Source organism: Notothenia coriiceps, unplaced genomic scaffold, assembly GCF_000735185.1.
Source record: "Notothenia coriiceps isolate Sejong01 unplaced genomic scaffold, NC01 NC01_scaffold00000668, whole genome shotgun sequence".
NCBI lineage: Eukaryota > Metazoa > Chordata > Actinopteri > Perciformes > Nototheniidae > Notothenia > Notothenia coriiceps.
The window spans coordinates 248361-273465 of NW_011333369.1; the positions used below are offsets into that span (position 1 = coordinate 248361).

Consider the following 25105-nt stretch of genomic DNA (forward strand, 5'->3'; position numbering starts at 1 on the left):
AATGGATGAGTAAAGAAAAAGGGCTTTCACCCGATACTGAATTGCAAAAGTTGTTGTGTGGGAACTATTTTTAATAGTATAAATAGTCAAGAAAACACAATATTGTTTATACTTCCTGAAATGGCACTCAAAGAGCTCCAAAAAATGGGCTCACTACCGCCACAATCTACTGTTGACTCGGGCTCACTTCTGCTAGGTACACACACCCCTGTTACTTCACATATCGACCACAACTGTGTTTTAATCTATAGTTAACACATTCCTGATCCCTGCAATGGCTGGAGCTCCGCGGTAGCCTGCCAGAGAAACACTTCAAGATAAGTTAGCATAAAGAGAGGGAGAGAAAGTTACAAAATCAACCACAGGAGAGGCCCCTATATCTGTATGTTGACATATATACAAGCAGACTCTATAGGACCGCCTGCATAGTTTGTTGTTGTAATTCTTTTTTTTTTCTCTGTAAGATCCAAGGCTCTACCAAAACATACTTGAGTCTGACGCACCGCTGTAATGCAGTGAAGGCCCTGCTGGGTGAACAATACAGGCCTGCCTTCCTGACCTCACTGTCTAGCAGATCCTACAGACTTACAATGACTGCCTTAATTACCAGCCTCCATTCCCACCACTTGGGCTTTCCCCAATGGTGCCCATTTAGAACCACAGTCTCTCCCTAAGGTGCCCATTCAAGCCCGACACAAAGCTAGCAGTGTCGGTCCCTGATCTCTTGACACCAAATCCAGTCCTGTGTGCCAGCGCTCGCAGCTTCACAGTGTCTCTGTCTGTCCGTCCGGTTGTCCGTCCTCTTCGTCGGTTTCATATCACTTAAGAATCTCTTATCGTTCACATTTGACAAGAATCGGCGTTGCTACAAGGAGTTTGTTTGACCACATACCGGTCAACCGGTGAAGATAAGTCCAATGTTTAGTTACCCGTCTGATTCTGGTGTTTTGATGTGTGGAACTGCGGCTCGTTCTCAAGTCCTTTCCACTATACACCTTTCTCAGCTTGCTAATTAAAGTTGAAGTAGAGAGAGAGATTTTATGGGAACAGTTGGGTGTAGGAATAATGTAAAACACTTCATGTTAAGTGTCTGTAAGTCTATAGAGTAGCTTAATTAGGTAGTTTGAATTCCTTTTGAGCGGTGTTTGTCAGCTGTAAATAAGGCTTGGCTATCAATCCTTCAGTGTGTTTGTTTTATAGGGGAGAATGAGAATAAAGATCCAACCTGAACGGATCTCTTATTAAAAAATAACGGTTGTTAACATTATCAATTCATATGCAAATCATTTTCGAAATTATTCAAATATGTTTGGTGCGCAAAAATCTCAATTTGCGAAAAAACAAAATGACATCTGTCTTATTTGACTCAAAATCAACAGAAACACAATGTACCATGTCGGAAGTCCAGGGTTAGGTCACATCTTTAAAAAGGCATGTACATTTTCTGTCGATCAATTATTTGATTAATAATTGAATCTCCATAAAACAAATGTATTTCTTTTGTAAACAGCAACATTCTCTAAATCAACATGCTCATATACACAAATAAACTATATATTGTACACCATAAATAATGGACAAGTGTGTTATACCAAAGGCGGTACATGAGAGAACAAGATAGCATTTAGTATGAGCTAACAAACCCTCTGGCCCCAGTGTGCTAACAGGACATCATGCTGGAGTGAAAATCTGACCTCTGACCCCTCCCTCCTCCCGCTGTGGAAAGTGAGCAATCCCGTTGAGGCTTCAGCCTACGGCTGCTGACCCCAACCACACTGTAGTTGTGTTAATAACACAAGTCAAAGTGTTGTTAATTTATAAGCCTTTTGCTGTCACTATTATTCTTCAGTGTGATCAATATTGTAGAAGTAGAAGTAGTACTTTGGAAGACTACATTCTAAAAGGAGAGGTGACCTGGTTTCTCTCATGCTGCAGAGACAAGTTGCCCCAAACAAATGATTGTTTATTTATTTTTATTCACTCCAGCTTGCATTTCTGAGTCAGCAGTGTGAGGAAAAAGATTCATATAAGAAAGTGTTACATAATTAAGAAAGATCGTTCATATTTGGACAGTAAACTCAGAGAATTTATGATAGGATGATAGGAGAAATAAATAAATTAAGACAGCTGATGGACTTAGTGTCAGCTAAGCCTTACCTTAGAGAAGTTACATTTTATTTCTTGAGGATAAGCTGACACTAAGTCGGTTTATTGTGTCTTAATGAGTTTGGATCTCTATTATAATTTCGCAGTGTTTAAACATTTATCCGAGAGCAGCTTGTACGTTTACCTGACTTAGGTAATTGTAACACCTCTGAGCGATGGGTTATTAGGTGCCATGGTTACCAAAACAGGAAGTGGAGTGATTGTTGTCTCAGCAAAAAAGCAGAGAGGAAGAACAGGATTTCTGTATAGAACACAAACCAGCTGGCAGGAAACGGCACTTTTTCTCATTCTCCTAACTTTGATTTCCTTTCAGGGGAAGTGCCCTCTCCCCTCTCTCTGGCTCGCTGGCTCTCAGCTCTTCTGCCCTTCCTCGGCTTTCGAACTATACCCTCTCTGTGTCTCTCTGACAGCAATCCATGCCATGACAGTGACACATCCAAACGCTCTGCATGCCAAAGCAAAAAACTGCAGCCATGTCTGAAATGGCCCTAGGGTGCAGAGATCATTGGGGTAAAATGTGAAACACTCTCCCGTGACAAATGCTGAAGTGTGACTGCGGTGTTGAAAGATCGTTTATCGACAGCGTTAACAAACTGCAGGGTGCATAAAGAGAGAGAGAATGAAACAAAGATAAGAAGACAGAAAACAGCTGGTGGAGGCAGATGAAAATGTAAATAAATGAATTCCCTTAAGGTATATTTCTGTAAAAGGCAGAAGGTTGCCTTAATAGAGATTAGAAAAACAAAAGGACAGATGTAGAATCTATGTTCTTTCTTCTCCCAGGAACATTAGCCTCAAGGGGACAGTTAACGTCTACAGCTCTGTTAAACCCACATTATCTGTTGAACTATTCAATAATGAGCACCATACTAAAAGCACTATCTTTTACACTTAACAATTAAACGGCATGTTTCCAAAATAAGGCGTGACAAATGTTTTGCCAGGGGCTTGAGGCAGATCTGGTCTGAATGGCATAAAAGCGGCAAGAAGATATAATAAATTATACTTTAGATTACGCTGGAATTGTTATGTTGACAGGAACATTTTTATTCTACAGGAAGCTACAGGTTGTAAACCAAATTGTCTGCAGAGCAAGAAAGGCGTTTTTGCTTAAATACCAGGGCCAGCTGGGGAAAAATGGACATTGGTGAAGGGAAAAAGAGTACAAAGTCACCCACAAGCAAAGCACTTAAACTGTTTCTGATTAACTGTGACGACAACAACAATGTCCCAGCATGGGAGCAATCTTCCTTCCAGATGTGAATGTGGTAGCCTAAAATCCTTTTGCAAATATTCATTGGGAATTTGATATGAATAACACATTTCCATACCCCCAAAAACTTTAAATGAAAGTTAAACAGATAATGGAGTTGCTGGTATCCTTTTTTGAAGATTATTTTCTCAATTGTTTTGGTTTCATTGAAGTCTCTTTGTGCCCCAGAGACTCAAGAAAAGTGCGGTTTATTCCATTTTACAACCCTTAAAGTCTTGCTTTCAATATAATTGATTCAAAAAAGGTAGAGAGCATGCTGAAAAGGTGGAAACTCATCTCAAGAATTCAACCTAATTCAATGAAAAGTGTAATATTAGAGTTAAAAACAGCAGGAAATGGGTTATGCCCGTGTAGAGCTAAAATACTTTTATATGAACAGCACTCTGCAGAGATATAATAACAACAATAATAAACTTGCAATATGTGTTTGACACATCCCCTCTATTCTACCCCAAACACCTAGTACAAAAACAAACTGAAAAATTAAAACAAAGTGGTTTCACAATTATCTCAGCATGACTGCCAACAAAATTCATAAACATATCACTGGCTCTCAATCAGTGGAAGATTTGTTTATCTTTTATTTACAATAAAAACATGAAAACAACAACCACTGGCGTTTGTTATTGTAGACAAAATAGAATGCAGTAATGACGAGTCATTACGTTTATCACCATGACCAAAGGAAAAACACATTTTGTCGAGTAACACATTACTCAAAGCGTGATTTAGCTCTGGTGTGAAGAGGCCCTGACTTCACAGCCTGCCTCAGGTCGCCGTGTTGACACTGTTATGGGAGGTTATGGTGACCATTTGTCAGAAAGGACAGACTGCTGCTGAAACTACCACTACATGAGGTGTGAGGTCTATCACAGTTATTAGCATATGGTCCCAGTTACAGATCAGATGCAAGAGGCATGACTGACAGGGATGAGAGGAAATGTCAGCAAATGGAATACTTATCAAAGTGATTCAACCCTTATGCAATCAGCGGAGTACAGTCACTTGAAGGATTCAATTACACCAGCATATGTATCACATGGGACACATTTTGGTCCATGTCAACTCACTGTAAACATCACATTTAACTACAGAGATATGTGGAGGAGAAGTCAGAAGAAAATAAAAGTCTAAAATCTTTGCTTTGTGCAGGCACATTCAACAAACACCAGATGAACAATAATTACATCATCCTGGTAAAGCGCTCTATGTGGATCAGCTGTGATGCTCTTGGCCCAGATCAAGTCGTTGGCTTGGTGCATGATAAATGTTATTTATATCACAGCTGGCAAAAAAATTACAAATCTGTATATCGCCAAATATTTTATCTTTATCTATGTAAACTAAGCAATGAAAAATATGCAGACACAGCCTCATTTGACTTTCAAGTTTAATCATTTGGGAAATTTGTTTTGTAGCTTTCTTGCTGAGAGTTAAATGAGATTGATACAGTAAATGGAATAGTCCCGATCCAGCAGATAAACCAAGCTCCTTAACTATAAGTACACTAAGTACACTACTTGAAATATTATATTATAGATAAATACTTCTAAGAGAAATAAACAAAAGAGTGAACGCAGAAGTAGTTATGGATGTCATGTCAGTTATTTTTGGCTTATAATCTTTTATGGGAACAAGTATTTTACCAGTTTCAACATATATAAAATATCTCAGAAGAATAAATAAAACATTTCCATGAAACTATAATTCTGAACTGGGGGAATGCATTGCGACCAGGAATGGGGCACAGTAACTCTCAGAGGCACACACACACACACACACACACACACACATACACACACCAGCACACACACACACAGCAGCAGCACCCACCCCCACATATCCACAAACCTGCATTCCGGAAAAGACATTTTCCATGAGTTAATCTTTCTACAGGGAGACATAGCAAGAAGATGTCCTTCAATGCATCAATTTAATCACTCAAATACGAGGTGGGGCCAACTGTCGAGAGGCTTAGCCTGCTGAACAGAATCAAATCATGAGTGCAAGTGGAAGACATCTTGGAAGTGGGCCAAAGCGTGGCGGCGAGGGGCATTCTGCTCATAACTGGGGGAGCGACCTCATTTTCCGAATAAAAGCCAGTTTACATAACACCTCTCTCCCCATGACAGGGAGCACTAGGCAGCTGCTGCCAGGCCTGTGGCTTTCACTCAACTACCAAGAGTTCACTGAAAAGTATTCTCTCAGCAGAGCCACAACCCTCTACTGCAAGTTTCCAATATTAACATGTTATAATAACAAAAAAACGGTCTTAAGTTGAAAGTAATGCATAAACACTTTGGTAACCTCAAATATTTAATTGCATAACTCGTATTCCCTGAGATCCAAGCATTGGAAGGAAAAGGTAAACCATCAACCACAGTGACTAAGGTAATGGGTCCACCACTGTCTATATCCTTGACTCTCCTTCAGTTAAAAAAGAGGAAAAAAGTTTGGCAGGGGTAAATTGGGTTTTGGCTTATAATCTAATAAGAACTATTTGACCAGTTTCAACATGTCTAAACTTTCTCTGAGGAGAAAAAAAACATGTCCAGGAATCTATCATTCTGAACGAGGGGAATTCAGCACAACCAGGCCAACATGTTATAATCTTTTGATAATTAAATCATAATTCAGATATATAAAAAAACCTGGCTCACAAAACAGTGATTTGGCACATTTGAACTATAATATTTTTTAAAAGAAGAGTAGTGGCTCATGATGGATGGAGGCTGAACAAGAGCAGGAAAAATGGCAAAACAGGTGTACAGTCCTGTCTGAAGAAAAAGAGAATCCAGTGCGACAGCGTGGCTTTTTACTGTAAATATCTTTTGGACAACAATGTCATACAGAGAAATACATGATTTCTTAATAGTTGACAATAGGCTACTTGCTTTGGTATTTCCATTCATAGAACCAAGGAAAATACAGTATTTCACTAGTCTTACCTTCTAAATTAATATAAAAGCAAATAAATGTGATGTTAGTCCATTCATAAACTCTTTTATAAACTCAACAATAAAAGTCAGCACAAAAACAACACAATAAAAATGTCCAGGTGAAGTACATGAGGAAGACTGTTTATGTCATCAGAATGTGATTCTCCATGCTGGACCAGGATGACATACTTGGAGGCGCTCTGTGAAGCAGGAGCCTCTGTTTTCATTGGCAAAGACACGCTGGACAGTACAAAGTATTAGCAAGAACACATTCATCCTCAATGCATTCCAGTACAGGCATTTACCAAAGACTCCCTGCGCACATCATCATTTATCACCGCACCTTATGAAACACAGTAATAATGTAGGACATAAACGGTAGGTTGAACACTTTTGCGATTTAAAACAATTTCAAGACCTGTCACGTCTGTTATTAGGGTCTTCATGTGGTTAAGTAAGATTGGGCACATATTGACGGCCTTGGCAATAGTGTAAGTGATGTAGCACAAATGATAGGTAGATTTACGGAGAGTATAAAGCCCAGGAGAGAGCTAAATATCTGAGATGGTGTTGAACTGTGTAGGTGTGGAGGCCTGTTTGGAGACTTTGCTGCTTTTTGAGTTACTGTTGGCAGTTTAACGAACAGCTGAAATCTAAACCAGGAGACAGTGCCGAGTGATTTTGAGGTCCAACCCTGCATGCTTACATCTATAGCATAAGTGATTTCACAGCCTCTACTGTTAAGCTGTATTTAATACCATTTCATTGTTCCATTTGAGAGTAGCACAGTGAAGACATTCAGTTTAAATGTACACAGCATGAGGTTTAATAAAAGGTAATACACACCTTAGATTATGTATTACATCTGCTCCAATGTTAAACATCAGTATCATTTGATCAATGCTGACATCAACGACTAAAGAATTACATGAAGGCAAAACAAAGTTATGTGTTGCATGATACACTACGAACCAATATTCTTTAGTCAACAGATGATCTAATTCCCTCACACTGCAGCTCGGAGCTGTCCAGGAGATATTTCATCAGGACACAGTTCATTTACACACCTCCGGAGACCAGTCATCATATGTCATAAAGCGAGTCAAAGCATTTTAATCTCACATCTGCTCTTCATTACCATTCCATGCAAAATAAACTCAGGGCTGCCGTTAGGCTATTGCACCTCACCCCAGGAAAAGGGAGAGAAGAAATCGGGAAGAGGCAGAAAGAGACAGCAAGAGAGAGAAAAGATTATTAGGCATCATGAGTCCAACAAAACAACAATTCCACAATTCCTGTGGAAAATGACATTGTGTTCCTACTATGAAATCAGACCACTTCCAGGCCTTAGTCCCATCCATGGAGTTTTCCTTTTACGAGGCACTATATAACATCACAGTGACAGATACACCACAGCAATTTCATAGTCCATCCCTTCCCCAACAACTCCTGCACACTCCACAACAAAATATCACTTTGCTGATGCTGATGTTACAGTGCACAAAGATTTCCCTAGTTCATATCTAGATGTTTATGCACCTTATCAACCTGTAGCATTTAGTAAGGCATTTCTGCCCAGACATTTTTACATTTAACTGACTGGGATTGCTCAAAACCCTAAAATATCTTTGTGTTTTGCAAGATTAGTTCATATTTCGGGAGATGACAGCAGCTAAGATCCAATTTGTTCTACAATACTGTGCATGCAACTTCAATGCTAGACCTTGAGATCAATTTAGCATGGAGCCTCACAAAAAACCCTCTATCATGACAGACTGAATCAGTGGGAAACTTGGCAAAAAAAAGAGAGCTGTGATTCTGTACATTAATACATCTTCAGCACCATGTCACAAAAGACACTCTGTATTCGTTTGTGTCTTTTGATTTCTTAAAAACATGCTGACTCGGCTCACATGATGCACCAACGCCAAGCCAAACAGTTTGACCTTTGACCTTGAAACTAACCGGACAAGTTTATTCATCACAGTTATAACTTGTAGTATAATTCTGTGGCAGTTAAGATGCACATAAGCACACACACTCACACTCTCACACACACACACTCACATGACTACAGAAGACAGAGGCCAGCCTGTTTAACAAGTAGGTCAGATCAGAGAGAGAGAGAGAGAGAGAGAGACATTGGCTGCAGCAAGCACAGCATTTAGTGCCATCATTGGCTTTTCTAAACCAACTGAAAAGACACTGAAGAAGTCTAAAGTCACACAGTTATGCAATGTAAGCTATTTGTGTCACATTAAGAATAGATTATTCAAAATGTGTGTGTTTTGAGTCTCACCTGAGGGCAGTCTTTGATGTAATGGCCTTTGTTGAAGCACAGGTGGCATAAGTAGTTGGGTGGGGGTCTTTTGTTTGGTTTCCTTGGCTCTGAAGAAAGGGAAAGGTCTGAGAAATGATCCGTCAGGGTGTTGAGTCCATCCACGATGTTGTTAAGGGAGCCATAGGGTGACACATTCTTATATACGTTGTTGTTTAAGGCCTAAAAAATAAAGAAAAACAGCAAAAAAGGTTCAGTTTTAATATTGTATTCTCCATATATTCTTCTCTTTAATTTGCCATGTATAACATATTCTCTCAAGGTATATTCATAATCAATCCACATAGAATTCACTGCTCTCAGTTTCATAGTCTGACATGTTGACATACATAATACACTGAGAACATTAACACATACATGATAATATCGACATCAAATGTTGCATCTGGTTTCGTATTGGAGTGTTCAAAATATACACATTAATCCCCAATTTCCTTTGGCATGGTCTCTGTCTTATTTTCTGGTGCACCAAAAAATGAAGAAAAAAAAGGGGTCCCTCCAAGATCATTTCTCTCATTAAATTCAGAACATCTGGCGAGAGGCCCAGCTGTGCTCATGAGCTGGAAAAGTACTGAGCATGTCCACAGAGAAAGACAGGACTTTACAGAGGATGACTCATTGTAAACAAGATGGGAGGCATGTTTCCTCGCCAGCCTGTGGAACATCAGCAATGTCACCATGCACTGTTGGCGGTAAACTAGCCATGGTCAGTGTTTGTAGTCTGCTCGGAGCCACAGGGAGCAGTGTGGCATGCCACAGGGCCCAGTGAATTCATAGAAGATGCCCTCTGAATATTAATAACAGGGAAAGCATTTCCAGCAGTTCCTTATTTCCTTTCTCATTCCTATCCTCCTTTGTTGAAATGTTACCACGAACAACAGGCAGGAATTGACTTCAGTGTGAAATTATGTGGATTTTAGCGCAGGCATTTTCATTTTTAGATGGTCAGGATGCTCTAAATGGTCATCTGCCATGACATTTAATAGTTTAAATGCAATAAGGACAAATATTTGAAACACCCTCAACAAGTAGAAACATCTCTGAGTACATAAACATGATTAACTGAACTCTTCATCGTCAGCTGACGGATATGTCTTTTTTTCAGTCACAGTTTTATGTCTGGGAAATAATGTTACTGTAGATGTTCAATGTTGCACAGCGCAGAAACCTTAGACTTGGCAACTTGGCCAGGGCTGAACGCCAAATCTTTATCTGCGGGCTGTGAGATTGTGTTGCAAACCAGCTCCAGCTTTAAAACTCATGTTCATTTATTTCATGTAGTCGTCATAAATCATGCATAAAGGCTCGTAGTTTCTCAAGTTTTCCATCTGCCATGTGTTTCAGCTCAGTGTATTACTGTGTTATCTCTCCTTGTGGACATGTGCATGTTTTTGTTTTTGCTAAACTTAATTCTTAGTGCAGGTTGTAAAGTTATTTCAACAAATATAAAACAGAACACTTTGCTAACTTAGTCTTCCTCATATTTCTTCAGTTTGGCTTAAAACCTTCTACTGTCAGCCCAGAGGAAACTGATTTCACACACATCTGCTAATGGTGGGTTTGTTTATTTTGTGTGTGTGTGTGTGTGTGTGTGTGTGTGTGTGTGTGTGTGTGTGTGTGTGTGTGTGTGTGTGTGTGTGTGTGTGTGTGTGAAAAAGTGAGTGAATGAGTTAGTGAGTGAGTGAGAGACTCAGCAGGAGGTTGTGTGTGTATATGTGTGGCGATGGATGTGAATGTATGCAGTGGCCTGGACGATGAGGACTTAACTGGTATCATTAGCATTCACTGGGGCTGTGAATTGCTGTATTAACCAAAATAATCTAGCAGCAAAAGATATGGAAACTTTTCAGTCAAACAATATCTGTATTCAATCGCTTTTATATCAAGATGTAGGGAAGAAAACACTTTTTATACAGTTTTGATCATAGCCAAGAAGTTGTGTTGGAAACTGAATGCTTCCATTAACATGATTGGTATCAAATTGGTACCATTGGTATTGGTATCACTTTAAGGACACTGGTACTGAACTGCAGTGTCACACATACACTGGGTACTGGTGTCTCGTACTGATTTGAGGTATAATACATTCCACAGGAAATGACTACAGGGTTAGATTAATCCAGAATAAATACACATGTTAATAAGTCACATTTAAGAATGTGTCTTCATAGGAGAAAGAAATATCTGCTTTCAGACTGTGGTACGCACAATTGATTTGTGTGAGTTTCAGATCAACAACCAATTATTCTATTATAATTTAAGTGGACTGTTGTGTGATCCTTCACTGCAAAAACAACCATTCTGCATTAGTCATCTCATCATCAAATCTCTGCAGAGGTTTATTTTACTTGGCTTAGCATGTAAAGTAAGTTGCAAAATACCCCCACCCCTTAAACCGTTTCCAGACTGTACGTCTTCCCTCAGTTTGAAACACTTATACTACTCATGCGGATTGAATGGCATTACACAATTGCGTGTAATGTATAATGTGCACACCCAATTTTCAGAGGACTGTTTCATGTTAAATAACTTCAAAGGGCCTCTATGGTTACCACCATAATAATGGACACTACTCTAGAAGGTGAATACACCATCCATCTACTTCTTCTGTTTCCTGCAGTTTCCAACACATAGCGTCAAAGTAACATAGATCTAAGGAACTGAACTAAAGTCTATTCAACACACTGGGAGGCTTGCTTTAAAGTCTTTACACTGCCATTTGGCCCACAGTATGTGCTTGTTTTCCTGTGTGCTGTATGTATGTGTGGGTGTGGCGATGGGGCTCCTTTCTGCACAGTATGGTCTGCAGTATCAGGTTAGCCCGATGCATACATTATCTGCATGTTTGCCCCTAAAATTACACTGCACTACAAAAATAGTCAAAATGTAAACAAGGATGGATTTTGTTTGCACAACCTGGTCTATTTGAAGGAGAGAGGCAGCAGACCTCAGCAGGAGGCTGCAGTGGCCTCCTCTCACCAGACAGAGGCGTGCAGGGCAGTCTATTTCCATCTGTCCCTCTTTACCTCTCTGATCACACACATATCTGATTAAAACATAGTTTTGCTCAACAGCTTTCCCTTAAGGTTCAACCGTAATTCATCTGAATTATTCAATAACATCTTAGGGACAAGGAATTTAATTCTGTATACTTAGAAACCTTGTTGTGATATTTAGCTATTTCACTTTTTATTTATAGATCAAGCTTTAATAAGTTTCAATTGATTCCAAACAATCCTATAATGTTCCTGCAATTAAAGTATAACTAATGAGTCAGTACGTTTATAGAGACACTGTGTACTGATAAGGCCAACCTTTTATGGAATCATGATGTTCATATTTCCCTCATTTATAATAATATTACAGTGGGCTCTTCTTAAGCCAAGCTTTTTCTTGTAAAAGAATGACAATACAGTACTTATTAAGAATCGAATACATTATTTTATATGTTTAAACAATAAACAAAAGGCCCTGAAATGTTAATTAAATAAGATTCATTTAATTGTTGTCTATATTATAAATGTCATGGCGGTTTAGTGTATCCTACCAGAATAGCCCATACTGTATGTTAAAACATTTGCTGCACAGTCAACAGATCACGCGGTTGCTTGCGATAGGTTAGTCAATTCAACCAAAATCTCACAAACTTTAATAACTCCAGATATGTATGCATGCATGTTTCACCTCATTGCGCTGCAGCTGAAAGAAGTTGTTGAGATAGTTGGAGTTCAGGGACGAGCTCAGCTCCGCCGCTGCGGGAGTCTTGCTGAAACTGAGATCCGGGTGGGAAGAGTTGGGTTCGGGTCTGAATGCGTCAAAGGCGCTGGTCTGGTGGGGGTCTTGTAAGGAAAGATAGACCCAGTTGAGAAGTTGCGCAGGCTGGTACACGGAGGCACTCGTGTCTATGGCAGACAACAAGCTCATCTTTCAATTCAAATGGCTAAACTGGATTTTCCACCGCTGATTCTTGGACAGGTCTCAACTCTTTTGCCGTCTTTGCTTTTCGTTCCCCGGCAGATGGCAAGTGCTCCTTTTTTATCCCCGTAAAGGGCCCTGTCCTCCTCACGCCGGGAGCCTCGTCCCAGTTAGATGTTACTCAAAAGTCATTGCGCTAACATGTCAGTATAAAAAGTTTTCCCCTGCTCCCCATGGTCAGCTATCTGCCTTTATTGCAGCGGGGCAGAGAGAGGCTGTTTGAATATGTAATGAGGACGGCTCTACGTCACAGAGCACGCAGACCAATCAGCGATTAGTTCGGATGAATATTCACGACCAGCCCACTGGATGAGACAAATGGTTCATCTGGCTCTTCTAGACATTAAATCCATCAGATATTTTTACCAAGGTTAATATACTCTGCCAACTTAGCCAATGAAACTAAACAATTGTAATACATAATTAAACATAATCATAATTGTTAGCCTTATGATGCCATGTAGGCTACTAGTAACCTAGTACGGTTCCGATACGGTACTAATAACATTTGTTTGTCGGTGTTTGGAGGGGAGGGGATGATAGGTGTTTTGTTTATTTATGGTTAGAAGTGATAGACACCTTACTATTATTTGGAGTGTCCCTGTGACTTATGCTAATTTAGTAAAGGCTTAACATTAGGTAAACAGTGTTTCTCCCATAGCTCATTCAATTCCAAATTCTGACAGAAAAGTTGATCAGCCGTCTGCAAAATAATGGAACAAAATAAAGAAATTGATCATTCGTGAGTAAGGCACATACTATTAGAAAATGCTAATAATAATTGAACACCAGGCCCCGGCCTCTTTATTGAGCGCCTCGCATACTCCAAGACACCCGCTAGGTGACAGTTTATACACTTTATTGGTAGAAACCGAGGTAGTGTGGAGAAAACCTTTAGACTGGCTCCCTCTTGTGTCAAATGTATTTCACACACACAGACAGCACAGTTGTGTAATTCCTAACTGAAGTGTGTACAGCTTCCTTGTTTTTTTACTCAAGGGTTACTCAGTTTCCTTCTTATGATCAGTGACAGATAAAGATATCCCTTCCTCATTAGTGTTGATAGGTTATGATCACAGCCAAGTCACAATAACCAGTCACAATGCATTTAATAAAATCATTAAAACGTGTTTTTATCTACTTTTACTTTCTTTAAAGCGTTTAGTATAATTGTGAATAAAAGGGCTGATACAAATTGAGTTTATGATTATTATTGGTTTAATTTGCAGAGCCCCCTCCGTAAATTAAACCAATATATCATGTATCCCTTTATATAATCTGATTGTTAATCATTCGTAAATGTGGATCAGTAGACCTAAAGACCATCATGTTAGTGGTAATTTATTTGACAACATGCCTGTGAAATAAAAGACCTATTGTGAACATATAGGTGAGGTCGGTCTGTCACATTTTCCATCATGCCATTGATGGCCAGGTATGTATAGTTAACTCATATTTGTTATTGTCACATGGTGGTGACAGGACAGCTGTATGTGTCACTGCTGTAGTGTGACGGTCAGACATCTGGCTGGGTTCTTTAAATGGAAACTCTGAGTCCCACCCACAGCAGTCAAGTACAGACAGAACTGAAGCTGCTTAATAGAGAGCTACGTCCTCCAGGAAGAGACTGCAAGCAGACTAAAGTAAGTGCTAAAATCCAACAACTATTCAGGCCGAGCTAGAATGGTAAATGATATAGGCCTATTAGCTTACATTACAAGTTATGTGTGGATAAATGGGAACTATTTTTGTAGTCGTTTTGTAGTCGTTGCTCTGTTGTTCTCGGCGCTGTCGTTAGCCTACCAATGCATAGTTACCAGTGTCTTTAACCATTTAAGCTTACACAATCCTCGTCTTGCTTTTGCTCCAGTGTGCTGCTTTAATATCGACAGCTTATTTATGCTTAACCAGCTAGCTAGGTTAGCTTAGTTACAGCTCAGAGCGCTGCAGATACAGCCACATTATGTAAATTGATTGAAGATTAGTAGGCTACAGGCCTTAAGCCCGCGTTGTAAAAGCTAGCGTTCGGTTAAAAACGAAAGTTGTGTAAGTGTTACACACAAGCCAGATTAATGTCTGTTTTCCATTGACTAATTATTCTATTGACTGTTTAGCATATTGTTAAACTATCTGTGCAGTGTTCTCACTACCCCAGTAAAGTCATTAATGTTTCGCCGATCTTTTAAAAAAAAAACTGAGTAAACTTGACACACCCTGCAATAAAACACAATGGAACAAGATGGTACGGTTAGCTAAAGACACTGTCTTAACACACATTTGGAAGGTATTATTGCCCCATATTGTGGACTTTGGTTATTTGTAACACATTTTACCCAAAAACTTTACAATTCTTTACTCCCTAAGCAATTAACATTATGGCTGTTGCCTACATTGGTGTTAAGATTCGCACGTGCATTGTGTTTCTGTAAAGCCACAGCTTCTCACAGTTTGAAGCGCTCCGCGCTGTAGTGGAAATGCGCCATAATGCGAGATGTTTTCACCTGAACAGCAAGGAAATGTGTTGTGTTAAACCTGAACCATCTGACCCTAAAGAAGTGAAACTATGTGTTGTGACCAAATGTGTTTCAGAAAGGCACTAGACTTAGGGCATAAGGATGAATGGGTTAAAAACAACACTCAAGCTGTCTCTATATTGACATATTTTTCCTACAAGAATCTGAAAGTAGGTAATATAATACGTTATTTATTTACTGAACCTTAAAAGCTTTTATCTTATTGAATTGGACATTTTATTTCATAGGTTCCCTGCTTTGTGTGCCTATTCAAACACAGCCATGTCTGTTTCTGTGTCCATAAAATGCAAAGCAGAGAAACTGTGAACCTGTGAAGTCAGTCTTACCATGGAACAAGTAGGCATACTGGGCAAGGGCATTTCATGTTAGGCTAAAACCAAAAAGAAAGTTTCCTCACCAACCCACCACTAAACTAATAATGTCTATGACCCAATGGCCCTGGAACCAACTGTTTGCAATTATTTGGATTGATTGCAGTGACACTTCAGAACGTTGCTACATTAAAAAAAAAGACTGGGGAGTGCAGACATGTTTTTAATACAGAATCAAGAAACACGTAGAACAGACTAGTATTGTCCTTCTAAAATGAATTTATGCCGGCTCTATATTTTTTAAATCGTATTATAGAATTGCCCCAGCTCTGGAAAATTCAGATTGTTTCCGCCTTGTCAAAGAATAAATTTAAGGAGGGTTTGGTTTAGAGCTGGGTGAATTTTTAAACTCTCTTTCTGCTATGTCATTGTACTAAGGGTATCATTTTTGGTAAACAGTACTAAACAAACATGACAGTGTACTGAGAAACGGCTAAGGTTAACAGAATGAATTGACCTTGTCATGAAGTCAGCATTGTTTGACTTGGACATCTAAGGCAAGAAACTTTGGAAGCCCTAAAAAGAGCAACTCACAGATGCTGACTTTCTAAAGAGAAACTACCAACTAAAAAGGAAATCTTCCCACAAATTAACAGCCTTGTTCTCTTTCTTTCTGTCCTACCAACAGATAAAAACACATATTATTTGGTCATCTTTGGCAGACCTTTGATTGACAGTCCACTTTTATTCCTAAAGCCATGAGCTACCCTGGATACCCCCCTCAGGCCGGCGGTTACCCACCACAGCCTGGGGCTTACCCTTCACAACCTGGTGCTTACCCACCTCAGCCTGGAGCTTACCCACCCCAAGCTGGAGGCTACCCACCGCAGGCTGGTGGTTACCCTCCTCAACAGCCTGGTGGTTACCCTCCTCAACAACCTGGTGGTTACCCTCCTCAGCAGCCGGGTGGCTATCCTCCTCAGCAGCCTGGTGGCTACCCTCCGCAGGCTGGAGGCTACCCACCACAAGCTGGAGGCTACCCACAGGCCCCCCCTCAAGGTAAGCTATTGTGCTGCTTATGATAAAGTAAGATTTCAAAATGTGGGAAATGTGTTAGCCAAAGCTGCCTACTTTCTCATCTAGCAGATAATCACAATAGAGGATTTATATATACTTGTAGAAGAGCGAAAATTAGTAAAACAGAGTGTTAAGGTATTTTGTAGCCTATCATAGAAAGGGGCAGTCAGTAATCTCGTGTTTTTAGGCCACAGGCATCATGAGACCTATAGTTAAAAGAATGCCATTTTTTTTTCACCAAAAACAAACAAATGTCTTCTGTTGCTAGGTGAAGCAATTCCCACAGTCAGTCCCTCACATAGTACTCCCATTCTCTGTCTAGCTTCTTTTCACCTACACGTTAACTAGTTGGGTCACGAGAAAAAGGAAGTTCCAGTAAGAGCAGTCCTTCCTGTCTAGTATTCTAAATTATATCAGGCATGTAGTCGCACAATGCGTCCTAAACTCTTCTGAACAGCTCTGTCTTTGTTGTGTGCTGCAGGCAGCTGGGGCGGGGGCCCTGCTGGTGGATACCCCTCCATTGGTCTTGGCAACTTATCCAACCCTGGATACAACCCTGGCATGGTGAGTTTAGCCTTAAAAAACCTTCTTCCAATTTTCTTTTGAAATATGTGTATGATGTAACATCATCAGATTATTGCGTTGAATATCCCAGTTATAATTAGTTACAAAGCCATTCATGGAATATCACAGACTTTCACTTTGTGGTAAGATTTTTCCAAAACATTGTCTTCTTTAAACCCTCAGCATCGCCATTTTCTCTGTCAGCTTCTCTTTCCGCATGAGAAAAACTGTCATTTACTTAATTCATTTTAAACCTATCAATCTAATCCAATTTGCATTCCTTTTCTTTTCTGAGTCATTGTCTTGTTTATAATTATATGTTAACATGCATTTCCATCCTATTATATAACATGGCCACACTTTTTTTGGATACTTTGATAACTGGAAGAAGTTTCAAACATGAGGACATTATCCACAGTTTTTCCTCTGAAGTAAGAGGCGTTATTATTCGATCAATTGCATAAATATAATAAATGCATCTAAATCTAATCTAAAAAAGGTGTGACCGGCTATCTCTGCTTTGCATTAATGAATCTTCAAACGTCTGTACACATTTTATGCGATGCCAATCTTTCTAAATCACAGGCCCACCAGACCCCTATAAGCATGGGGGGTTTTACTCCAAACCCATCCATGTACGCCCAAGCCCCCGGGGGGTACCCACCTGCTGCTCAGCCCAGCGGGTATGGTGCCCCCGCCCCTAACCAACAGTCATATGGCCTGTACCCACAGCCAGGAGGAGGCATGCAACACCCCCAAAGCCAAGGGATGGGCTACCCTGGTCAGCCTGGTCAGCCTGGCCAGCCTGGCCAGCCTGGCCAGCCAATGCCCGGGTACCCTGGTGCACCCCAACCCAACCAACCCATGCCAGGGTATGGAGGAGCACCAGCACCTTCACCAGGTTACCCAAAGGCCCCTTCACCAAATCCATCCATGCCAGCTTACGGAGGAGGAGGAGGAGGAGTCATGCCAATAGCTCCACCTATCAATGTAAGACACACTGAAAGCAAAAAAGTAAACATCTATCTTTGTATAGATCTCTGTAACTCAATGTTATGCCAAAATGCGTTTTTCATTTTTTGTTAAATAACATGTCACTTGTGTTGTTACATCAGAGAGGATTCAGGGGAACAATCAAGGATTTCCCTGGAGCTGACCCACTCAGAGACTCAGAGGTGCTGAGGAAGGCCATGAAGGGCTTTGGTGAGTGCTATGGACAGAGCTTAATAATATCCTCCAGGTTCTGGATGTTGTCCATTTGGGAAGTGGTGTTCTATCTATATTTAACTTTGTGCTGACTTATTTAATTATTTTGAAAACTGACCAGTAGGAAACTGTATATTCACATCTATCACAATTGTAATCACAGTTTTTCTTTTTTCTTACTTAAAAACAATTACAGCTCTTTCTGCCTTAATGCACATTTCTGTGAAGGGACAAAGATACTATAGAAACAGTGTGAGAACAATAAAGTTGTCAAAGTATTCCATTGACTGTTAGCTTACAAAGACTTCCATGAGGCGAGGACAGCCTATATTTCCATTCCCATTGCTTTGGGTATTTATCAAATGTTTGAAATTGGACATTTAGATATGTTTCTTTGTCTGTTTCTGATTTGAAACTGCGGTCCCATCTACCCAGGTACTGATGAGCAAGCCATCATCGAATTACTGGGGAATCGCTCCAACAGGCAACGTGTGCCTTTGCTCCGATCCTACAAAACTGCCTATGGCAAGGTAACACTCTTATGCCTAATGATACGTCTATATGTTGCTAATGTGATGCCATTTTTCTACAAAAGTTTATTTACTTTGGAAAAAACCCAGTTGTTTTCAAAACAAACACATTTCCTCAGTACTTGATGACATGTGGCTCAGTGTGGATTTCCTAGCAGAGTGTGTTGGTGACGAAGAGACAACAGGTGCTGGGACTGCCAGTAAAACAGAGGATTGGATGTCCTCAGAGCTCATTATAGCTCATAGCTTCTTGCTGTTTTTCACATCAGCAGTTAATGATGGTTTTGAGTTATACTTACCAAGTTTCCATTTTCAGGATCTGGTCAAGGACCTGCATTCAGAGCTGTCTGGAGACTTTAGGAAGCTGGTCATGATCACGCTGAAGACCCCTGCTGAGTTGGATGCTTCTGAGCTCCACAGTGCCATCAAGGTACATTCTTAGGAACACAACTCATTGCTCAGCACCTTCTTATCGTCAAAGTGAAATGATTTATATTTCTTGTTATTATGTCATTTGCATTGTAGAGCCTTTTTTAAAGTATGTATATATGTTACATTCTTATACAGTAAAGTAAATACATCTATTAGTAGTAGTTTTATGTAAGGATTTCAACAAAAAGGGCCAAGATGAGGTTTTTAGGTTGTTATTGTTTCCTAACAGGGAGCCGGAACCGATGAAGCCTGTCTGATAGAGATCTTGTCTTCTCGCTCCAACGCTGAAATTAAGGAGATAAACCGCATTTACAAACAAGGTAAGATGCCTCGGGGCTGTTGTGATCTCTTTTATCCCACAGTGCCACAACACTGTTTTGGAAATGTTATTCCTTTAGTAGATAATCTCTGTCTATCTTAATGTGGGTACAAACACAACATTTGTAAACTGTAAATGTTAAGCAAAGAATCTGTCTCACCTAAAGTCAATAAGGACTAGTTTCTATAGTCTTTTATGAAATCTTCAGTTTTATGATTTTATGTATTTGTTTCATCTGTGTTGTTTGCTGTTATGCTAATGTAATGTAATGTAATGTAATGGTCATTCTATCTTCAGTATTTGCCTGACAAGCTGCTAGGTCTTGTTTTAAATTAATCTTAATTCTTTATTAATCCAGTGTTATAATGGCTGTTTCATATTTGAAGCTATAAAAAATAGCTATTTCAGAAAGTTCAGTCAACAAATGTAACATTAATGATCAGCCTTCAAAGGTTACTAACTTGAACCAACAGTATGTATTTGTTTTGAACATGTTTTTGTTTGTTAAATTGTGCCATTTATTTTTGCTGCCATTTCAGAAAACAAGAAGACACTGGAGGATTCCATCAGTGGGGATACTTCCGGACACTTCCGCAGGCTCCTGATCTCCCTTGCTCAGGTATGGATAATATATATATACCGTATATGATTTATATATAGATTACTATTATAAATATCTCTCAGGAACTACTGTCCCATTTGCTTATTACTATGCTTTCCTGAATGTTGCAGGGTAATCGTGACGAACGTGAGCATGTCGACATCTCTCTGGCTAAACAAGATGCTCAGGTATGATCCACTTCACTCATTCATATTTTAAGTTTGGTGATTTATCTGCGCCTTGGTAGGTCTCATATTACTTTTACCTTGACAAATTGATTGATGCAACATATTGATCTGTACACATCTTTTCTCCTTATAGTCTCTGTATGCTGCTGGAGAAAACAAGCTGGGAACAGATGAGTCCAAGTTTAATGCCATCTTGTGTGCAAGGAGCAAACCTCATCTCAGAGCAGGTATTCTCTATGGAGACATATTAATAAGCATCATCTAAATGAGTATCATGCCACAAATGCAACTGTAGTGCCTTGTAGCAGTTTTACTGATTGTGTGTATGTGTGTGTGTGTGTGTGTAGTGTTTATGGAGTACCAGAAGATGTGTGGCAGAGATATAGAGAAGAGCATCGAAAGGGAGATGTCCGGAGACCTTGAGAGTGGCATGTTGGCAGTGGGTAAGGACACACACACACACACACACACACACACACACACACACACACACACACACACACACACACACACACACACACACACACACACACACACACACACACACACCCCTTTTCAAGGTTATCCTTAGATGGGTTACACCCAGGTAACGTGAGAGTCACAATCTGTGCTGCATAATTAGGTAATGACGTGTGTCCACAGTACATGTTTGACGTACAATTGAACCATTCAAACGTTTCCATTGTCATTGTGTTTCCTGTTGTTGTTGTTCAGTTATGTTAATTCATCTTTGAATAAGGTGTTCTGGCAAATGGATAATCTCCTTTTCCCCCTTATGTTGCCAACAATTATCAGATATATGGTACAGTATTCTGTTTTTAGATGTGTTTGATGTGAATCTTTCCTATCGTGTGCAATTCCATCTGTCCATACGTTTTCACTTTGAAGTGGTTTGACGTGCAGTGTGGAATGTTTGCCATTGGTTTTGATGCTGTGTTTTGTTTCAGTCCTCTGGACAATGTTTTCATTTCTTATTTGCATTTCTTTCAAAATAAAATGTGCCTTTTTATAGCTGCATTACTCATTTGGCTTTTTGAAGGCACACAAATCCCATCTAGAAACAAATTGAAAAAAGCAACCCTGACCTAACATCAACTATTTTTATAGCTAATATTAAGCAGACATAGGGCAACATTATGACCCCTGTGTTTACCATATTCCCTTCCACCTGATGAATCATGTATTCACTCTCCTTTTTAGCTCTGTTTTAGTCCCTACCAAAAGAGAAATACCTTGACATTTGAATACTAGATATTTTACCTTCTCCCTTGAGTTGCTTACATTTCCTGTTTGCCATTCAGTGTTGGACAGGTAGTGTGTAAACAGCTGCTGCCTGCTGCTAGCAGTGGGGTAGTGTGTTATTGAGAATGTGTAGACTCAACCAGTAGGTTCATGTGCCTCAAACAGGCTTAGAAGCTCAGTAGATAATCTTCTATAGGTTCGTCCTTGTGAGTGACACACCCTTAAGAGAGTTACAATATATGACATTTTCATGAACGCTGCTTTAAATGTTGCCCTCCTGTTGTATTTTCATGGTGTGTGAGCATACGTTTTATTTCTCATAGTTCACTTTTCCGACTTACCTTGCAGTGATTGTAAGAAGTTGCTCTTTCATAATATTAATAATAATTAAGGGATTATTATTAAAAAAGAAGGACACAGAGTATGAATTAATGTGAACACTGCTTGTGTTGATAATAAATAACTATTTGTGTTTCAGTGAAGTGTATTAAGCACACACCTGCCTACTTCGCTGAGAGACTTTACAAGGCCATGAAGGTGAATATCCCTTTTTTTGCTTGATAAATATAATTAGATCAGTGTAGCATTATATTTAATTTACCTCGCTCTCATTGTATGTGTGTGTGTGTGCTTTTTTTCAGGGAGCTGGGACCAAAGACACAACCCTGATCCGGATCATGGTTACCCGTTCTGAGGTCGACATGTTGGATATCCGTCAGGAGTACGTGAAAAACTACGGCAAGTCGCTGTACACGCACATCTCTGTAAGTATCTTCATCATTATATATTCTGTTTAGTACATATAGCCACATGGATGATTTAGAAGCAACATTTGTTTTTTTGGGACAAATATCTAAATGATTTACTGACAAATGTGTTTTATTGACAGGGAGACACATCAGGAGACTACAAGAAGCTCCTACTGAAGTTCTGCGGCGGCAGTGACTGAAAAGGAAACAGTGACTACTACATTATAGAAATGCTCTATAAATATCAGTTTCTTGCCTTATCTATATGCACATGCCGCAAACCTGCATGCCATGCCAGTACTCTCAATGCAATGTTTACTTTTTTTCAAGAGCCACATATATATATATTGCTACATATTGTTTTTTTCTATATACAGTATGCCAAAAAGGTCTTTATATATTTTTTCACTTGTGATATCTTTGCTGGATATTTGTGTTGAATATGCATGGCCATACGATAGAATTGAAAGAGATTAAATTAGATTTTTTTCAGAGCTATATATTTTTAAGATATTTTATATCAATTTGCCAATATGATCAGATAACTAAATCTGACACGTTTATCAGCTAATTGTCAGGCTTCAGCAATGCTGAATTAGTTACCAGACATAGAATATATTGCAGCTAAGTGCCAAAGTTGTCTGTCAATGTTTGCAATTATGTTGTCCCTTCTATATTTGTTATTTTCTTTGTTAATCACAATTGGCTTTATATGCAAATATGTCATGTGTATGGTTTATCTTTTTTTAAGCATGTAAAACTTAAGCTTTGCATTTCATCAGTTGTTGGTGATTTTATGTTCATGAATCTCAGAAAATAAATGTTGAGAACCTGCGCCGAAAGGGTTTGAGGTTCATCCATCACATGAACTTCATACAAATGTTTTTATTTAAGAATACAACAAACAACATGGCCAGTCCTATATTTATCCTCTGGTTCACAAGCAAACAAATCCTTAAGTGCAATACAAAAAGTGTCTATCAGTTGACTTATTAACCAATAGTAATATCCTTAAACTGTGACAACCCGTTTTTTAATGCACTGACATTGTTAGCACTTGGTAATAGACTCAGTTTACCACTAGAGGGCAGTAATGTCCTAATCCAACCCCAACAGCTACACAAAAAGTGGGAATTTCTTTAAAAAAGAATTGGGCCAGATTAGCCTTTATTGAAGATGGCAGTGTTCAAAGGGGGAAAACAGAGGGGATGACATGCGTACATGGTTCCAGGCCGCATTCGAACCTGGGTCCTGCGCATGGGAACTGAGTCCCTATACATGGGCCAGCTCTACCATGGTGAGCTATATCGAGGCCCCAAAAGTGGGAATTTCAACAAGAAAAGCTCTTAAATATGCTCAGTGTGAAGAATATTGATCCTAATAGGATGGCATCAGTTCAATAAGCATGATCACAATTTAGTTTGAATTAGTACAGGCAACATAATACACAATGTCTTTATTCTCCAACACTTAAATACAGTGCATTGTACACAATCAATACACATCCATCATTTCTCTTTCCTCGAGGGGTGTGAGGTCAGTATGGCTGCACATGGAGCTCTCCCTGGCTTATTACGTGCTGTTGGCTTCACTTAAAATGCTGTTGACCACTTGACTCTAGAGATGTGGCTCTGCGCTCGGCTGGCTACAGTGGTGTGTGTAAGTCAACTGCACTACGATCAATAACTATGGAGTGAGGAGGGGGAGGCCCGTCCTATTGATGGCTTCCATAAAGCTGCCTTGGCAATATTAAACAAGTCTAGCTTTTCTACAGCCATGCTGGAAGACTCATCTTTGATCACACCATGTTCAAATTGACCAGAAATGACTGGAAAGGCTGGAGGGCTTTAGATAGATGTTTAGATTACAATAACTTGAATTTTAATGAAGATTAGACGCAATTAAATCGGTTTTGAGAAGATAATTTAGCCATCATTCTAAAAGTCTTCTAAGGCAATTTAAAGTGCCTCTGCATGGCTTGTCTCTGCCCACACTGTAGTTCTGATATAATTATGATCAGAATCCTCCCATCTGATCCAACCATGCTGAAGGCTGTGTAATTCTCTGTTAATTAGAAACCATGAATTGCTTAATTTAATGTCTGTTATTGCTGATCTAATCATCAGGGAATCCTCACAGGGCCTCAAGAGGTGTGATGTATCAAGGGGAAATTATGTTTTTCCATTTTAAAATGTCTTTAAAATTATATATTTATACCCTTTGTTTAGCAAGGTAAGTCTTTGAGAAACAAATATATTTTGTAAGGATGATGATAACCAAAAAAACCATATTATTTTTTTAACATGTTGCCTCCTTTTTGAGGTTCTGCACAGTTAATTCAACACTCATTCACTTGCATCCTTCCAGGGTGTAGGTCAAATAGATAAACTATTGTTGAGAATGCATGATCTAAAAGCAGTGAATAAATGCATGTAAAAAGCGAGTGGCTATAAAGTTGTTCAGTAAAATGCTTTTGCTTCTGTCAGCACTGACAGCTCCCTGTAGAATAACTCTATTCAGATATTGATTAAAAATAACTGCATTATGTTCAGTTTGAGACAATTTCACCAGGATAAATGATGTGTTTGCTGACAGTCTCTTGAATAAAAGATAAAGCTATTATCTGCTCTGATACGGGCTGTCTGATAAACAAATCTGTTT

General features: G+C 39.4%; 2 protein-coding genes across 8 annotated transcripts in view; one reads left to right on the plus strand and one right to left on the minus strand.

The window, feature by feature from the left end:
- The window catches only part of zcchc24 (zinc finger, CCHC domain containing 24), a 30432-nt gene extending 17539 nt beyond the window's left edge, over positions 1 to 12893 (minus strand). For all 5 annotated transcript variants that reach the window (XM_010784366.1, XM_010784344.1, XM_010784351.1 and 2 more), the window contains exons 1-2: positions 12401 to 12893; positions 8678 to 8878 (exon numbers count right to left, since the gene is read on the minus strand). In XM_010784366.1, coding sequence (XP_010782668.1) covers positions 8678 to 8878; positions 12401 to 12640 — 441 coding nt within the window. In that variant the 5' untranslated portion in view covers positions 12641 to 12893. The remainder of the gene's footprint in view (positions 1 to 8677; positions 8879 to 12400) is intronic.
- Positions 12894 to 14228: 1335 nt separating this feature from the next.
- Positions 14229 to 23318, plus strand: LOC104956825 (annexin A11-like). 3 transcript variants are annotated; one of them, XM_010784376.1, is made up of 15 exons: positions 14229 to 14334; positions 16225 to 16595; positions 17095 to 17177; positions 17763 to 18167; positions 18293 to 18380; positions 18819 to 18913; positions 19230 to 19343; positions 19575 to 19665; positions 20204 to 20283; positions 20397 to 20453; positions 20587 to 20680; positions 20801 to 20896; positions 22174 to 22232; positions 22337 to 22459; positions 22585 to 23318. In XM_010784376.1, exons 2-15 carry the CDS (start codon positions 16295 to 16297, stop codon positions 22642 to 22644), a joined length of 1746 nt encoding a protein of 581 aa, XP_010782678.1. In that variant the 5' UTR covers positions 14229 to 14334; positions 16225 to 16294; the 3' UTR covers positions 22645 to 23318. The 3 variants fall into 3 exon arrangements, with proteins under 3 accessions (XP_010782678.1, XP_010782685.1, XP_010782693.1); XM_010784383.1 differs by having other exon boundaries at positions 16293 to 16595; XM_010784391.1 differs by having other exon boundaries at positions 14230 to 14334; positions 17910 to 18167.
- The last annotated feature ends 1787 nt before the right edge of the window (positions 23319 to 25105 follow it).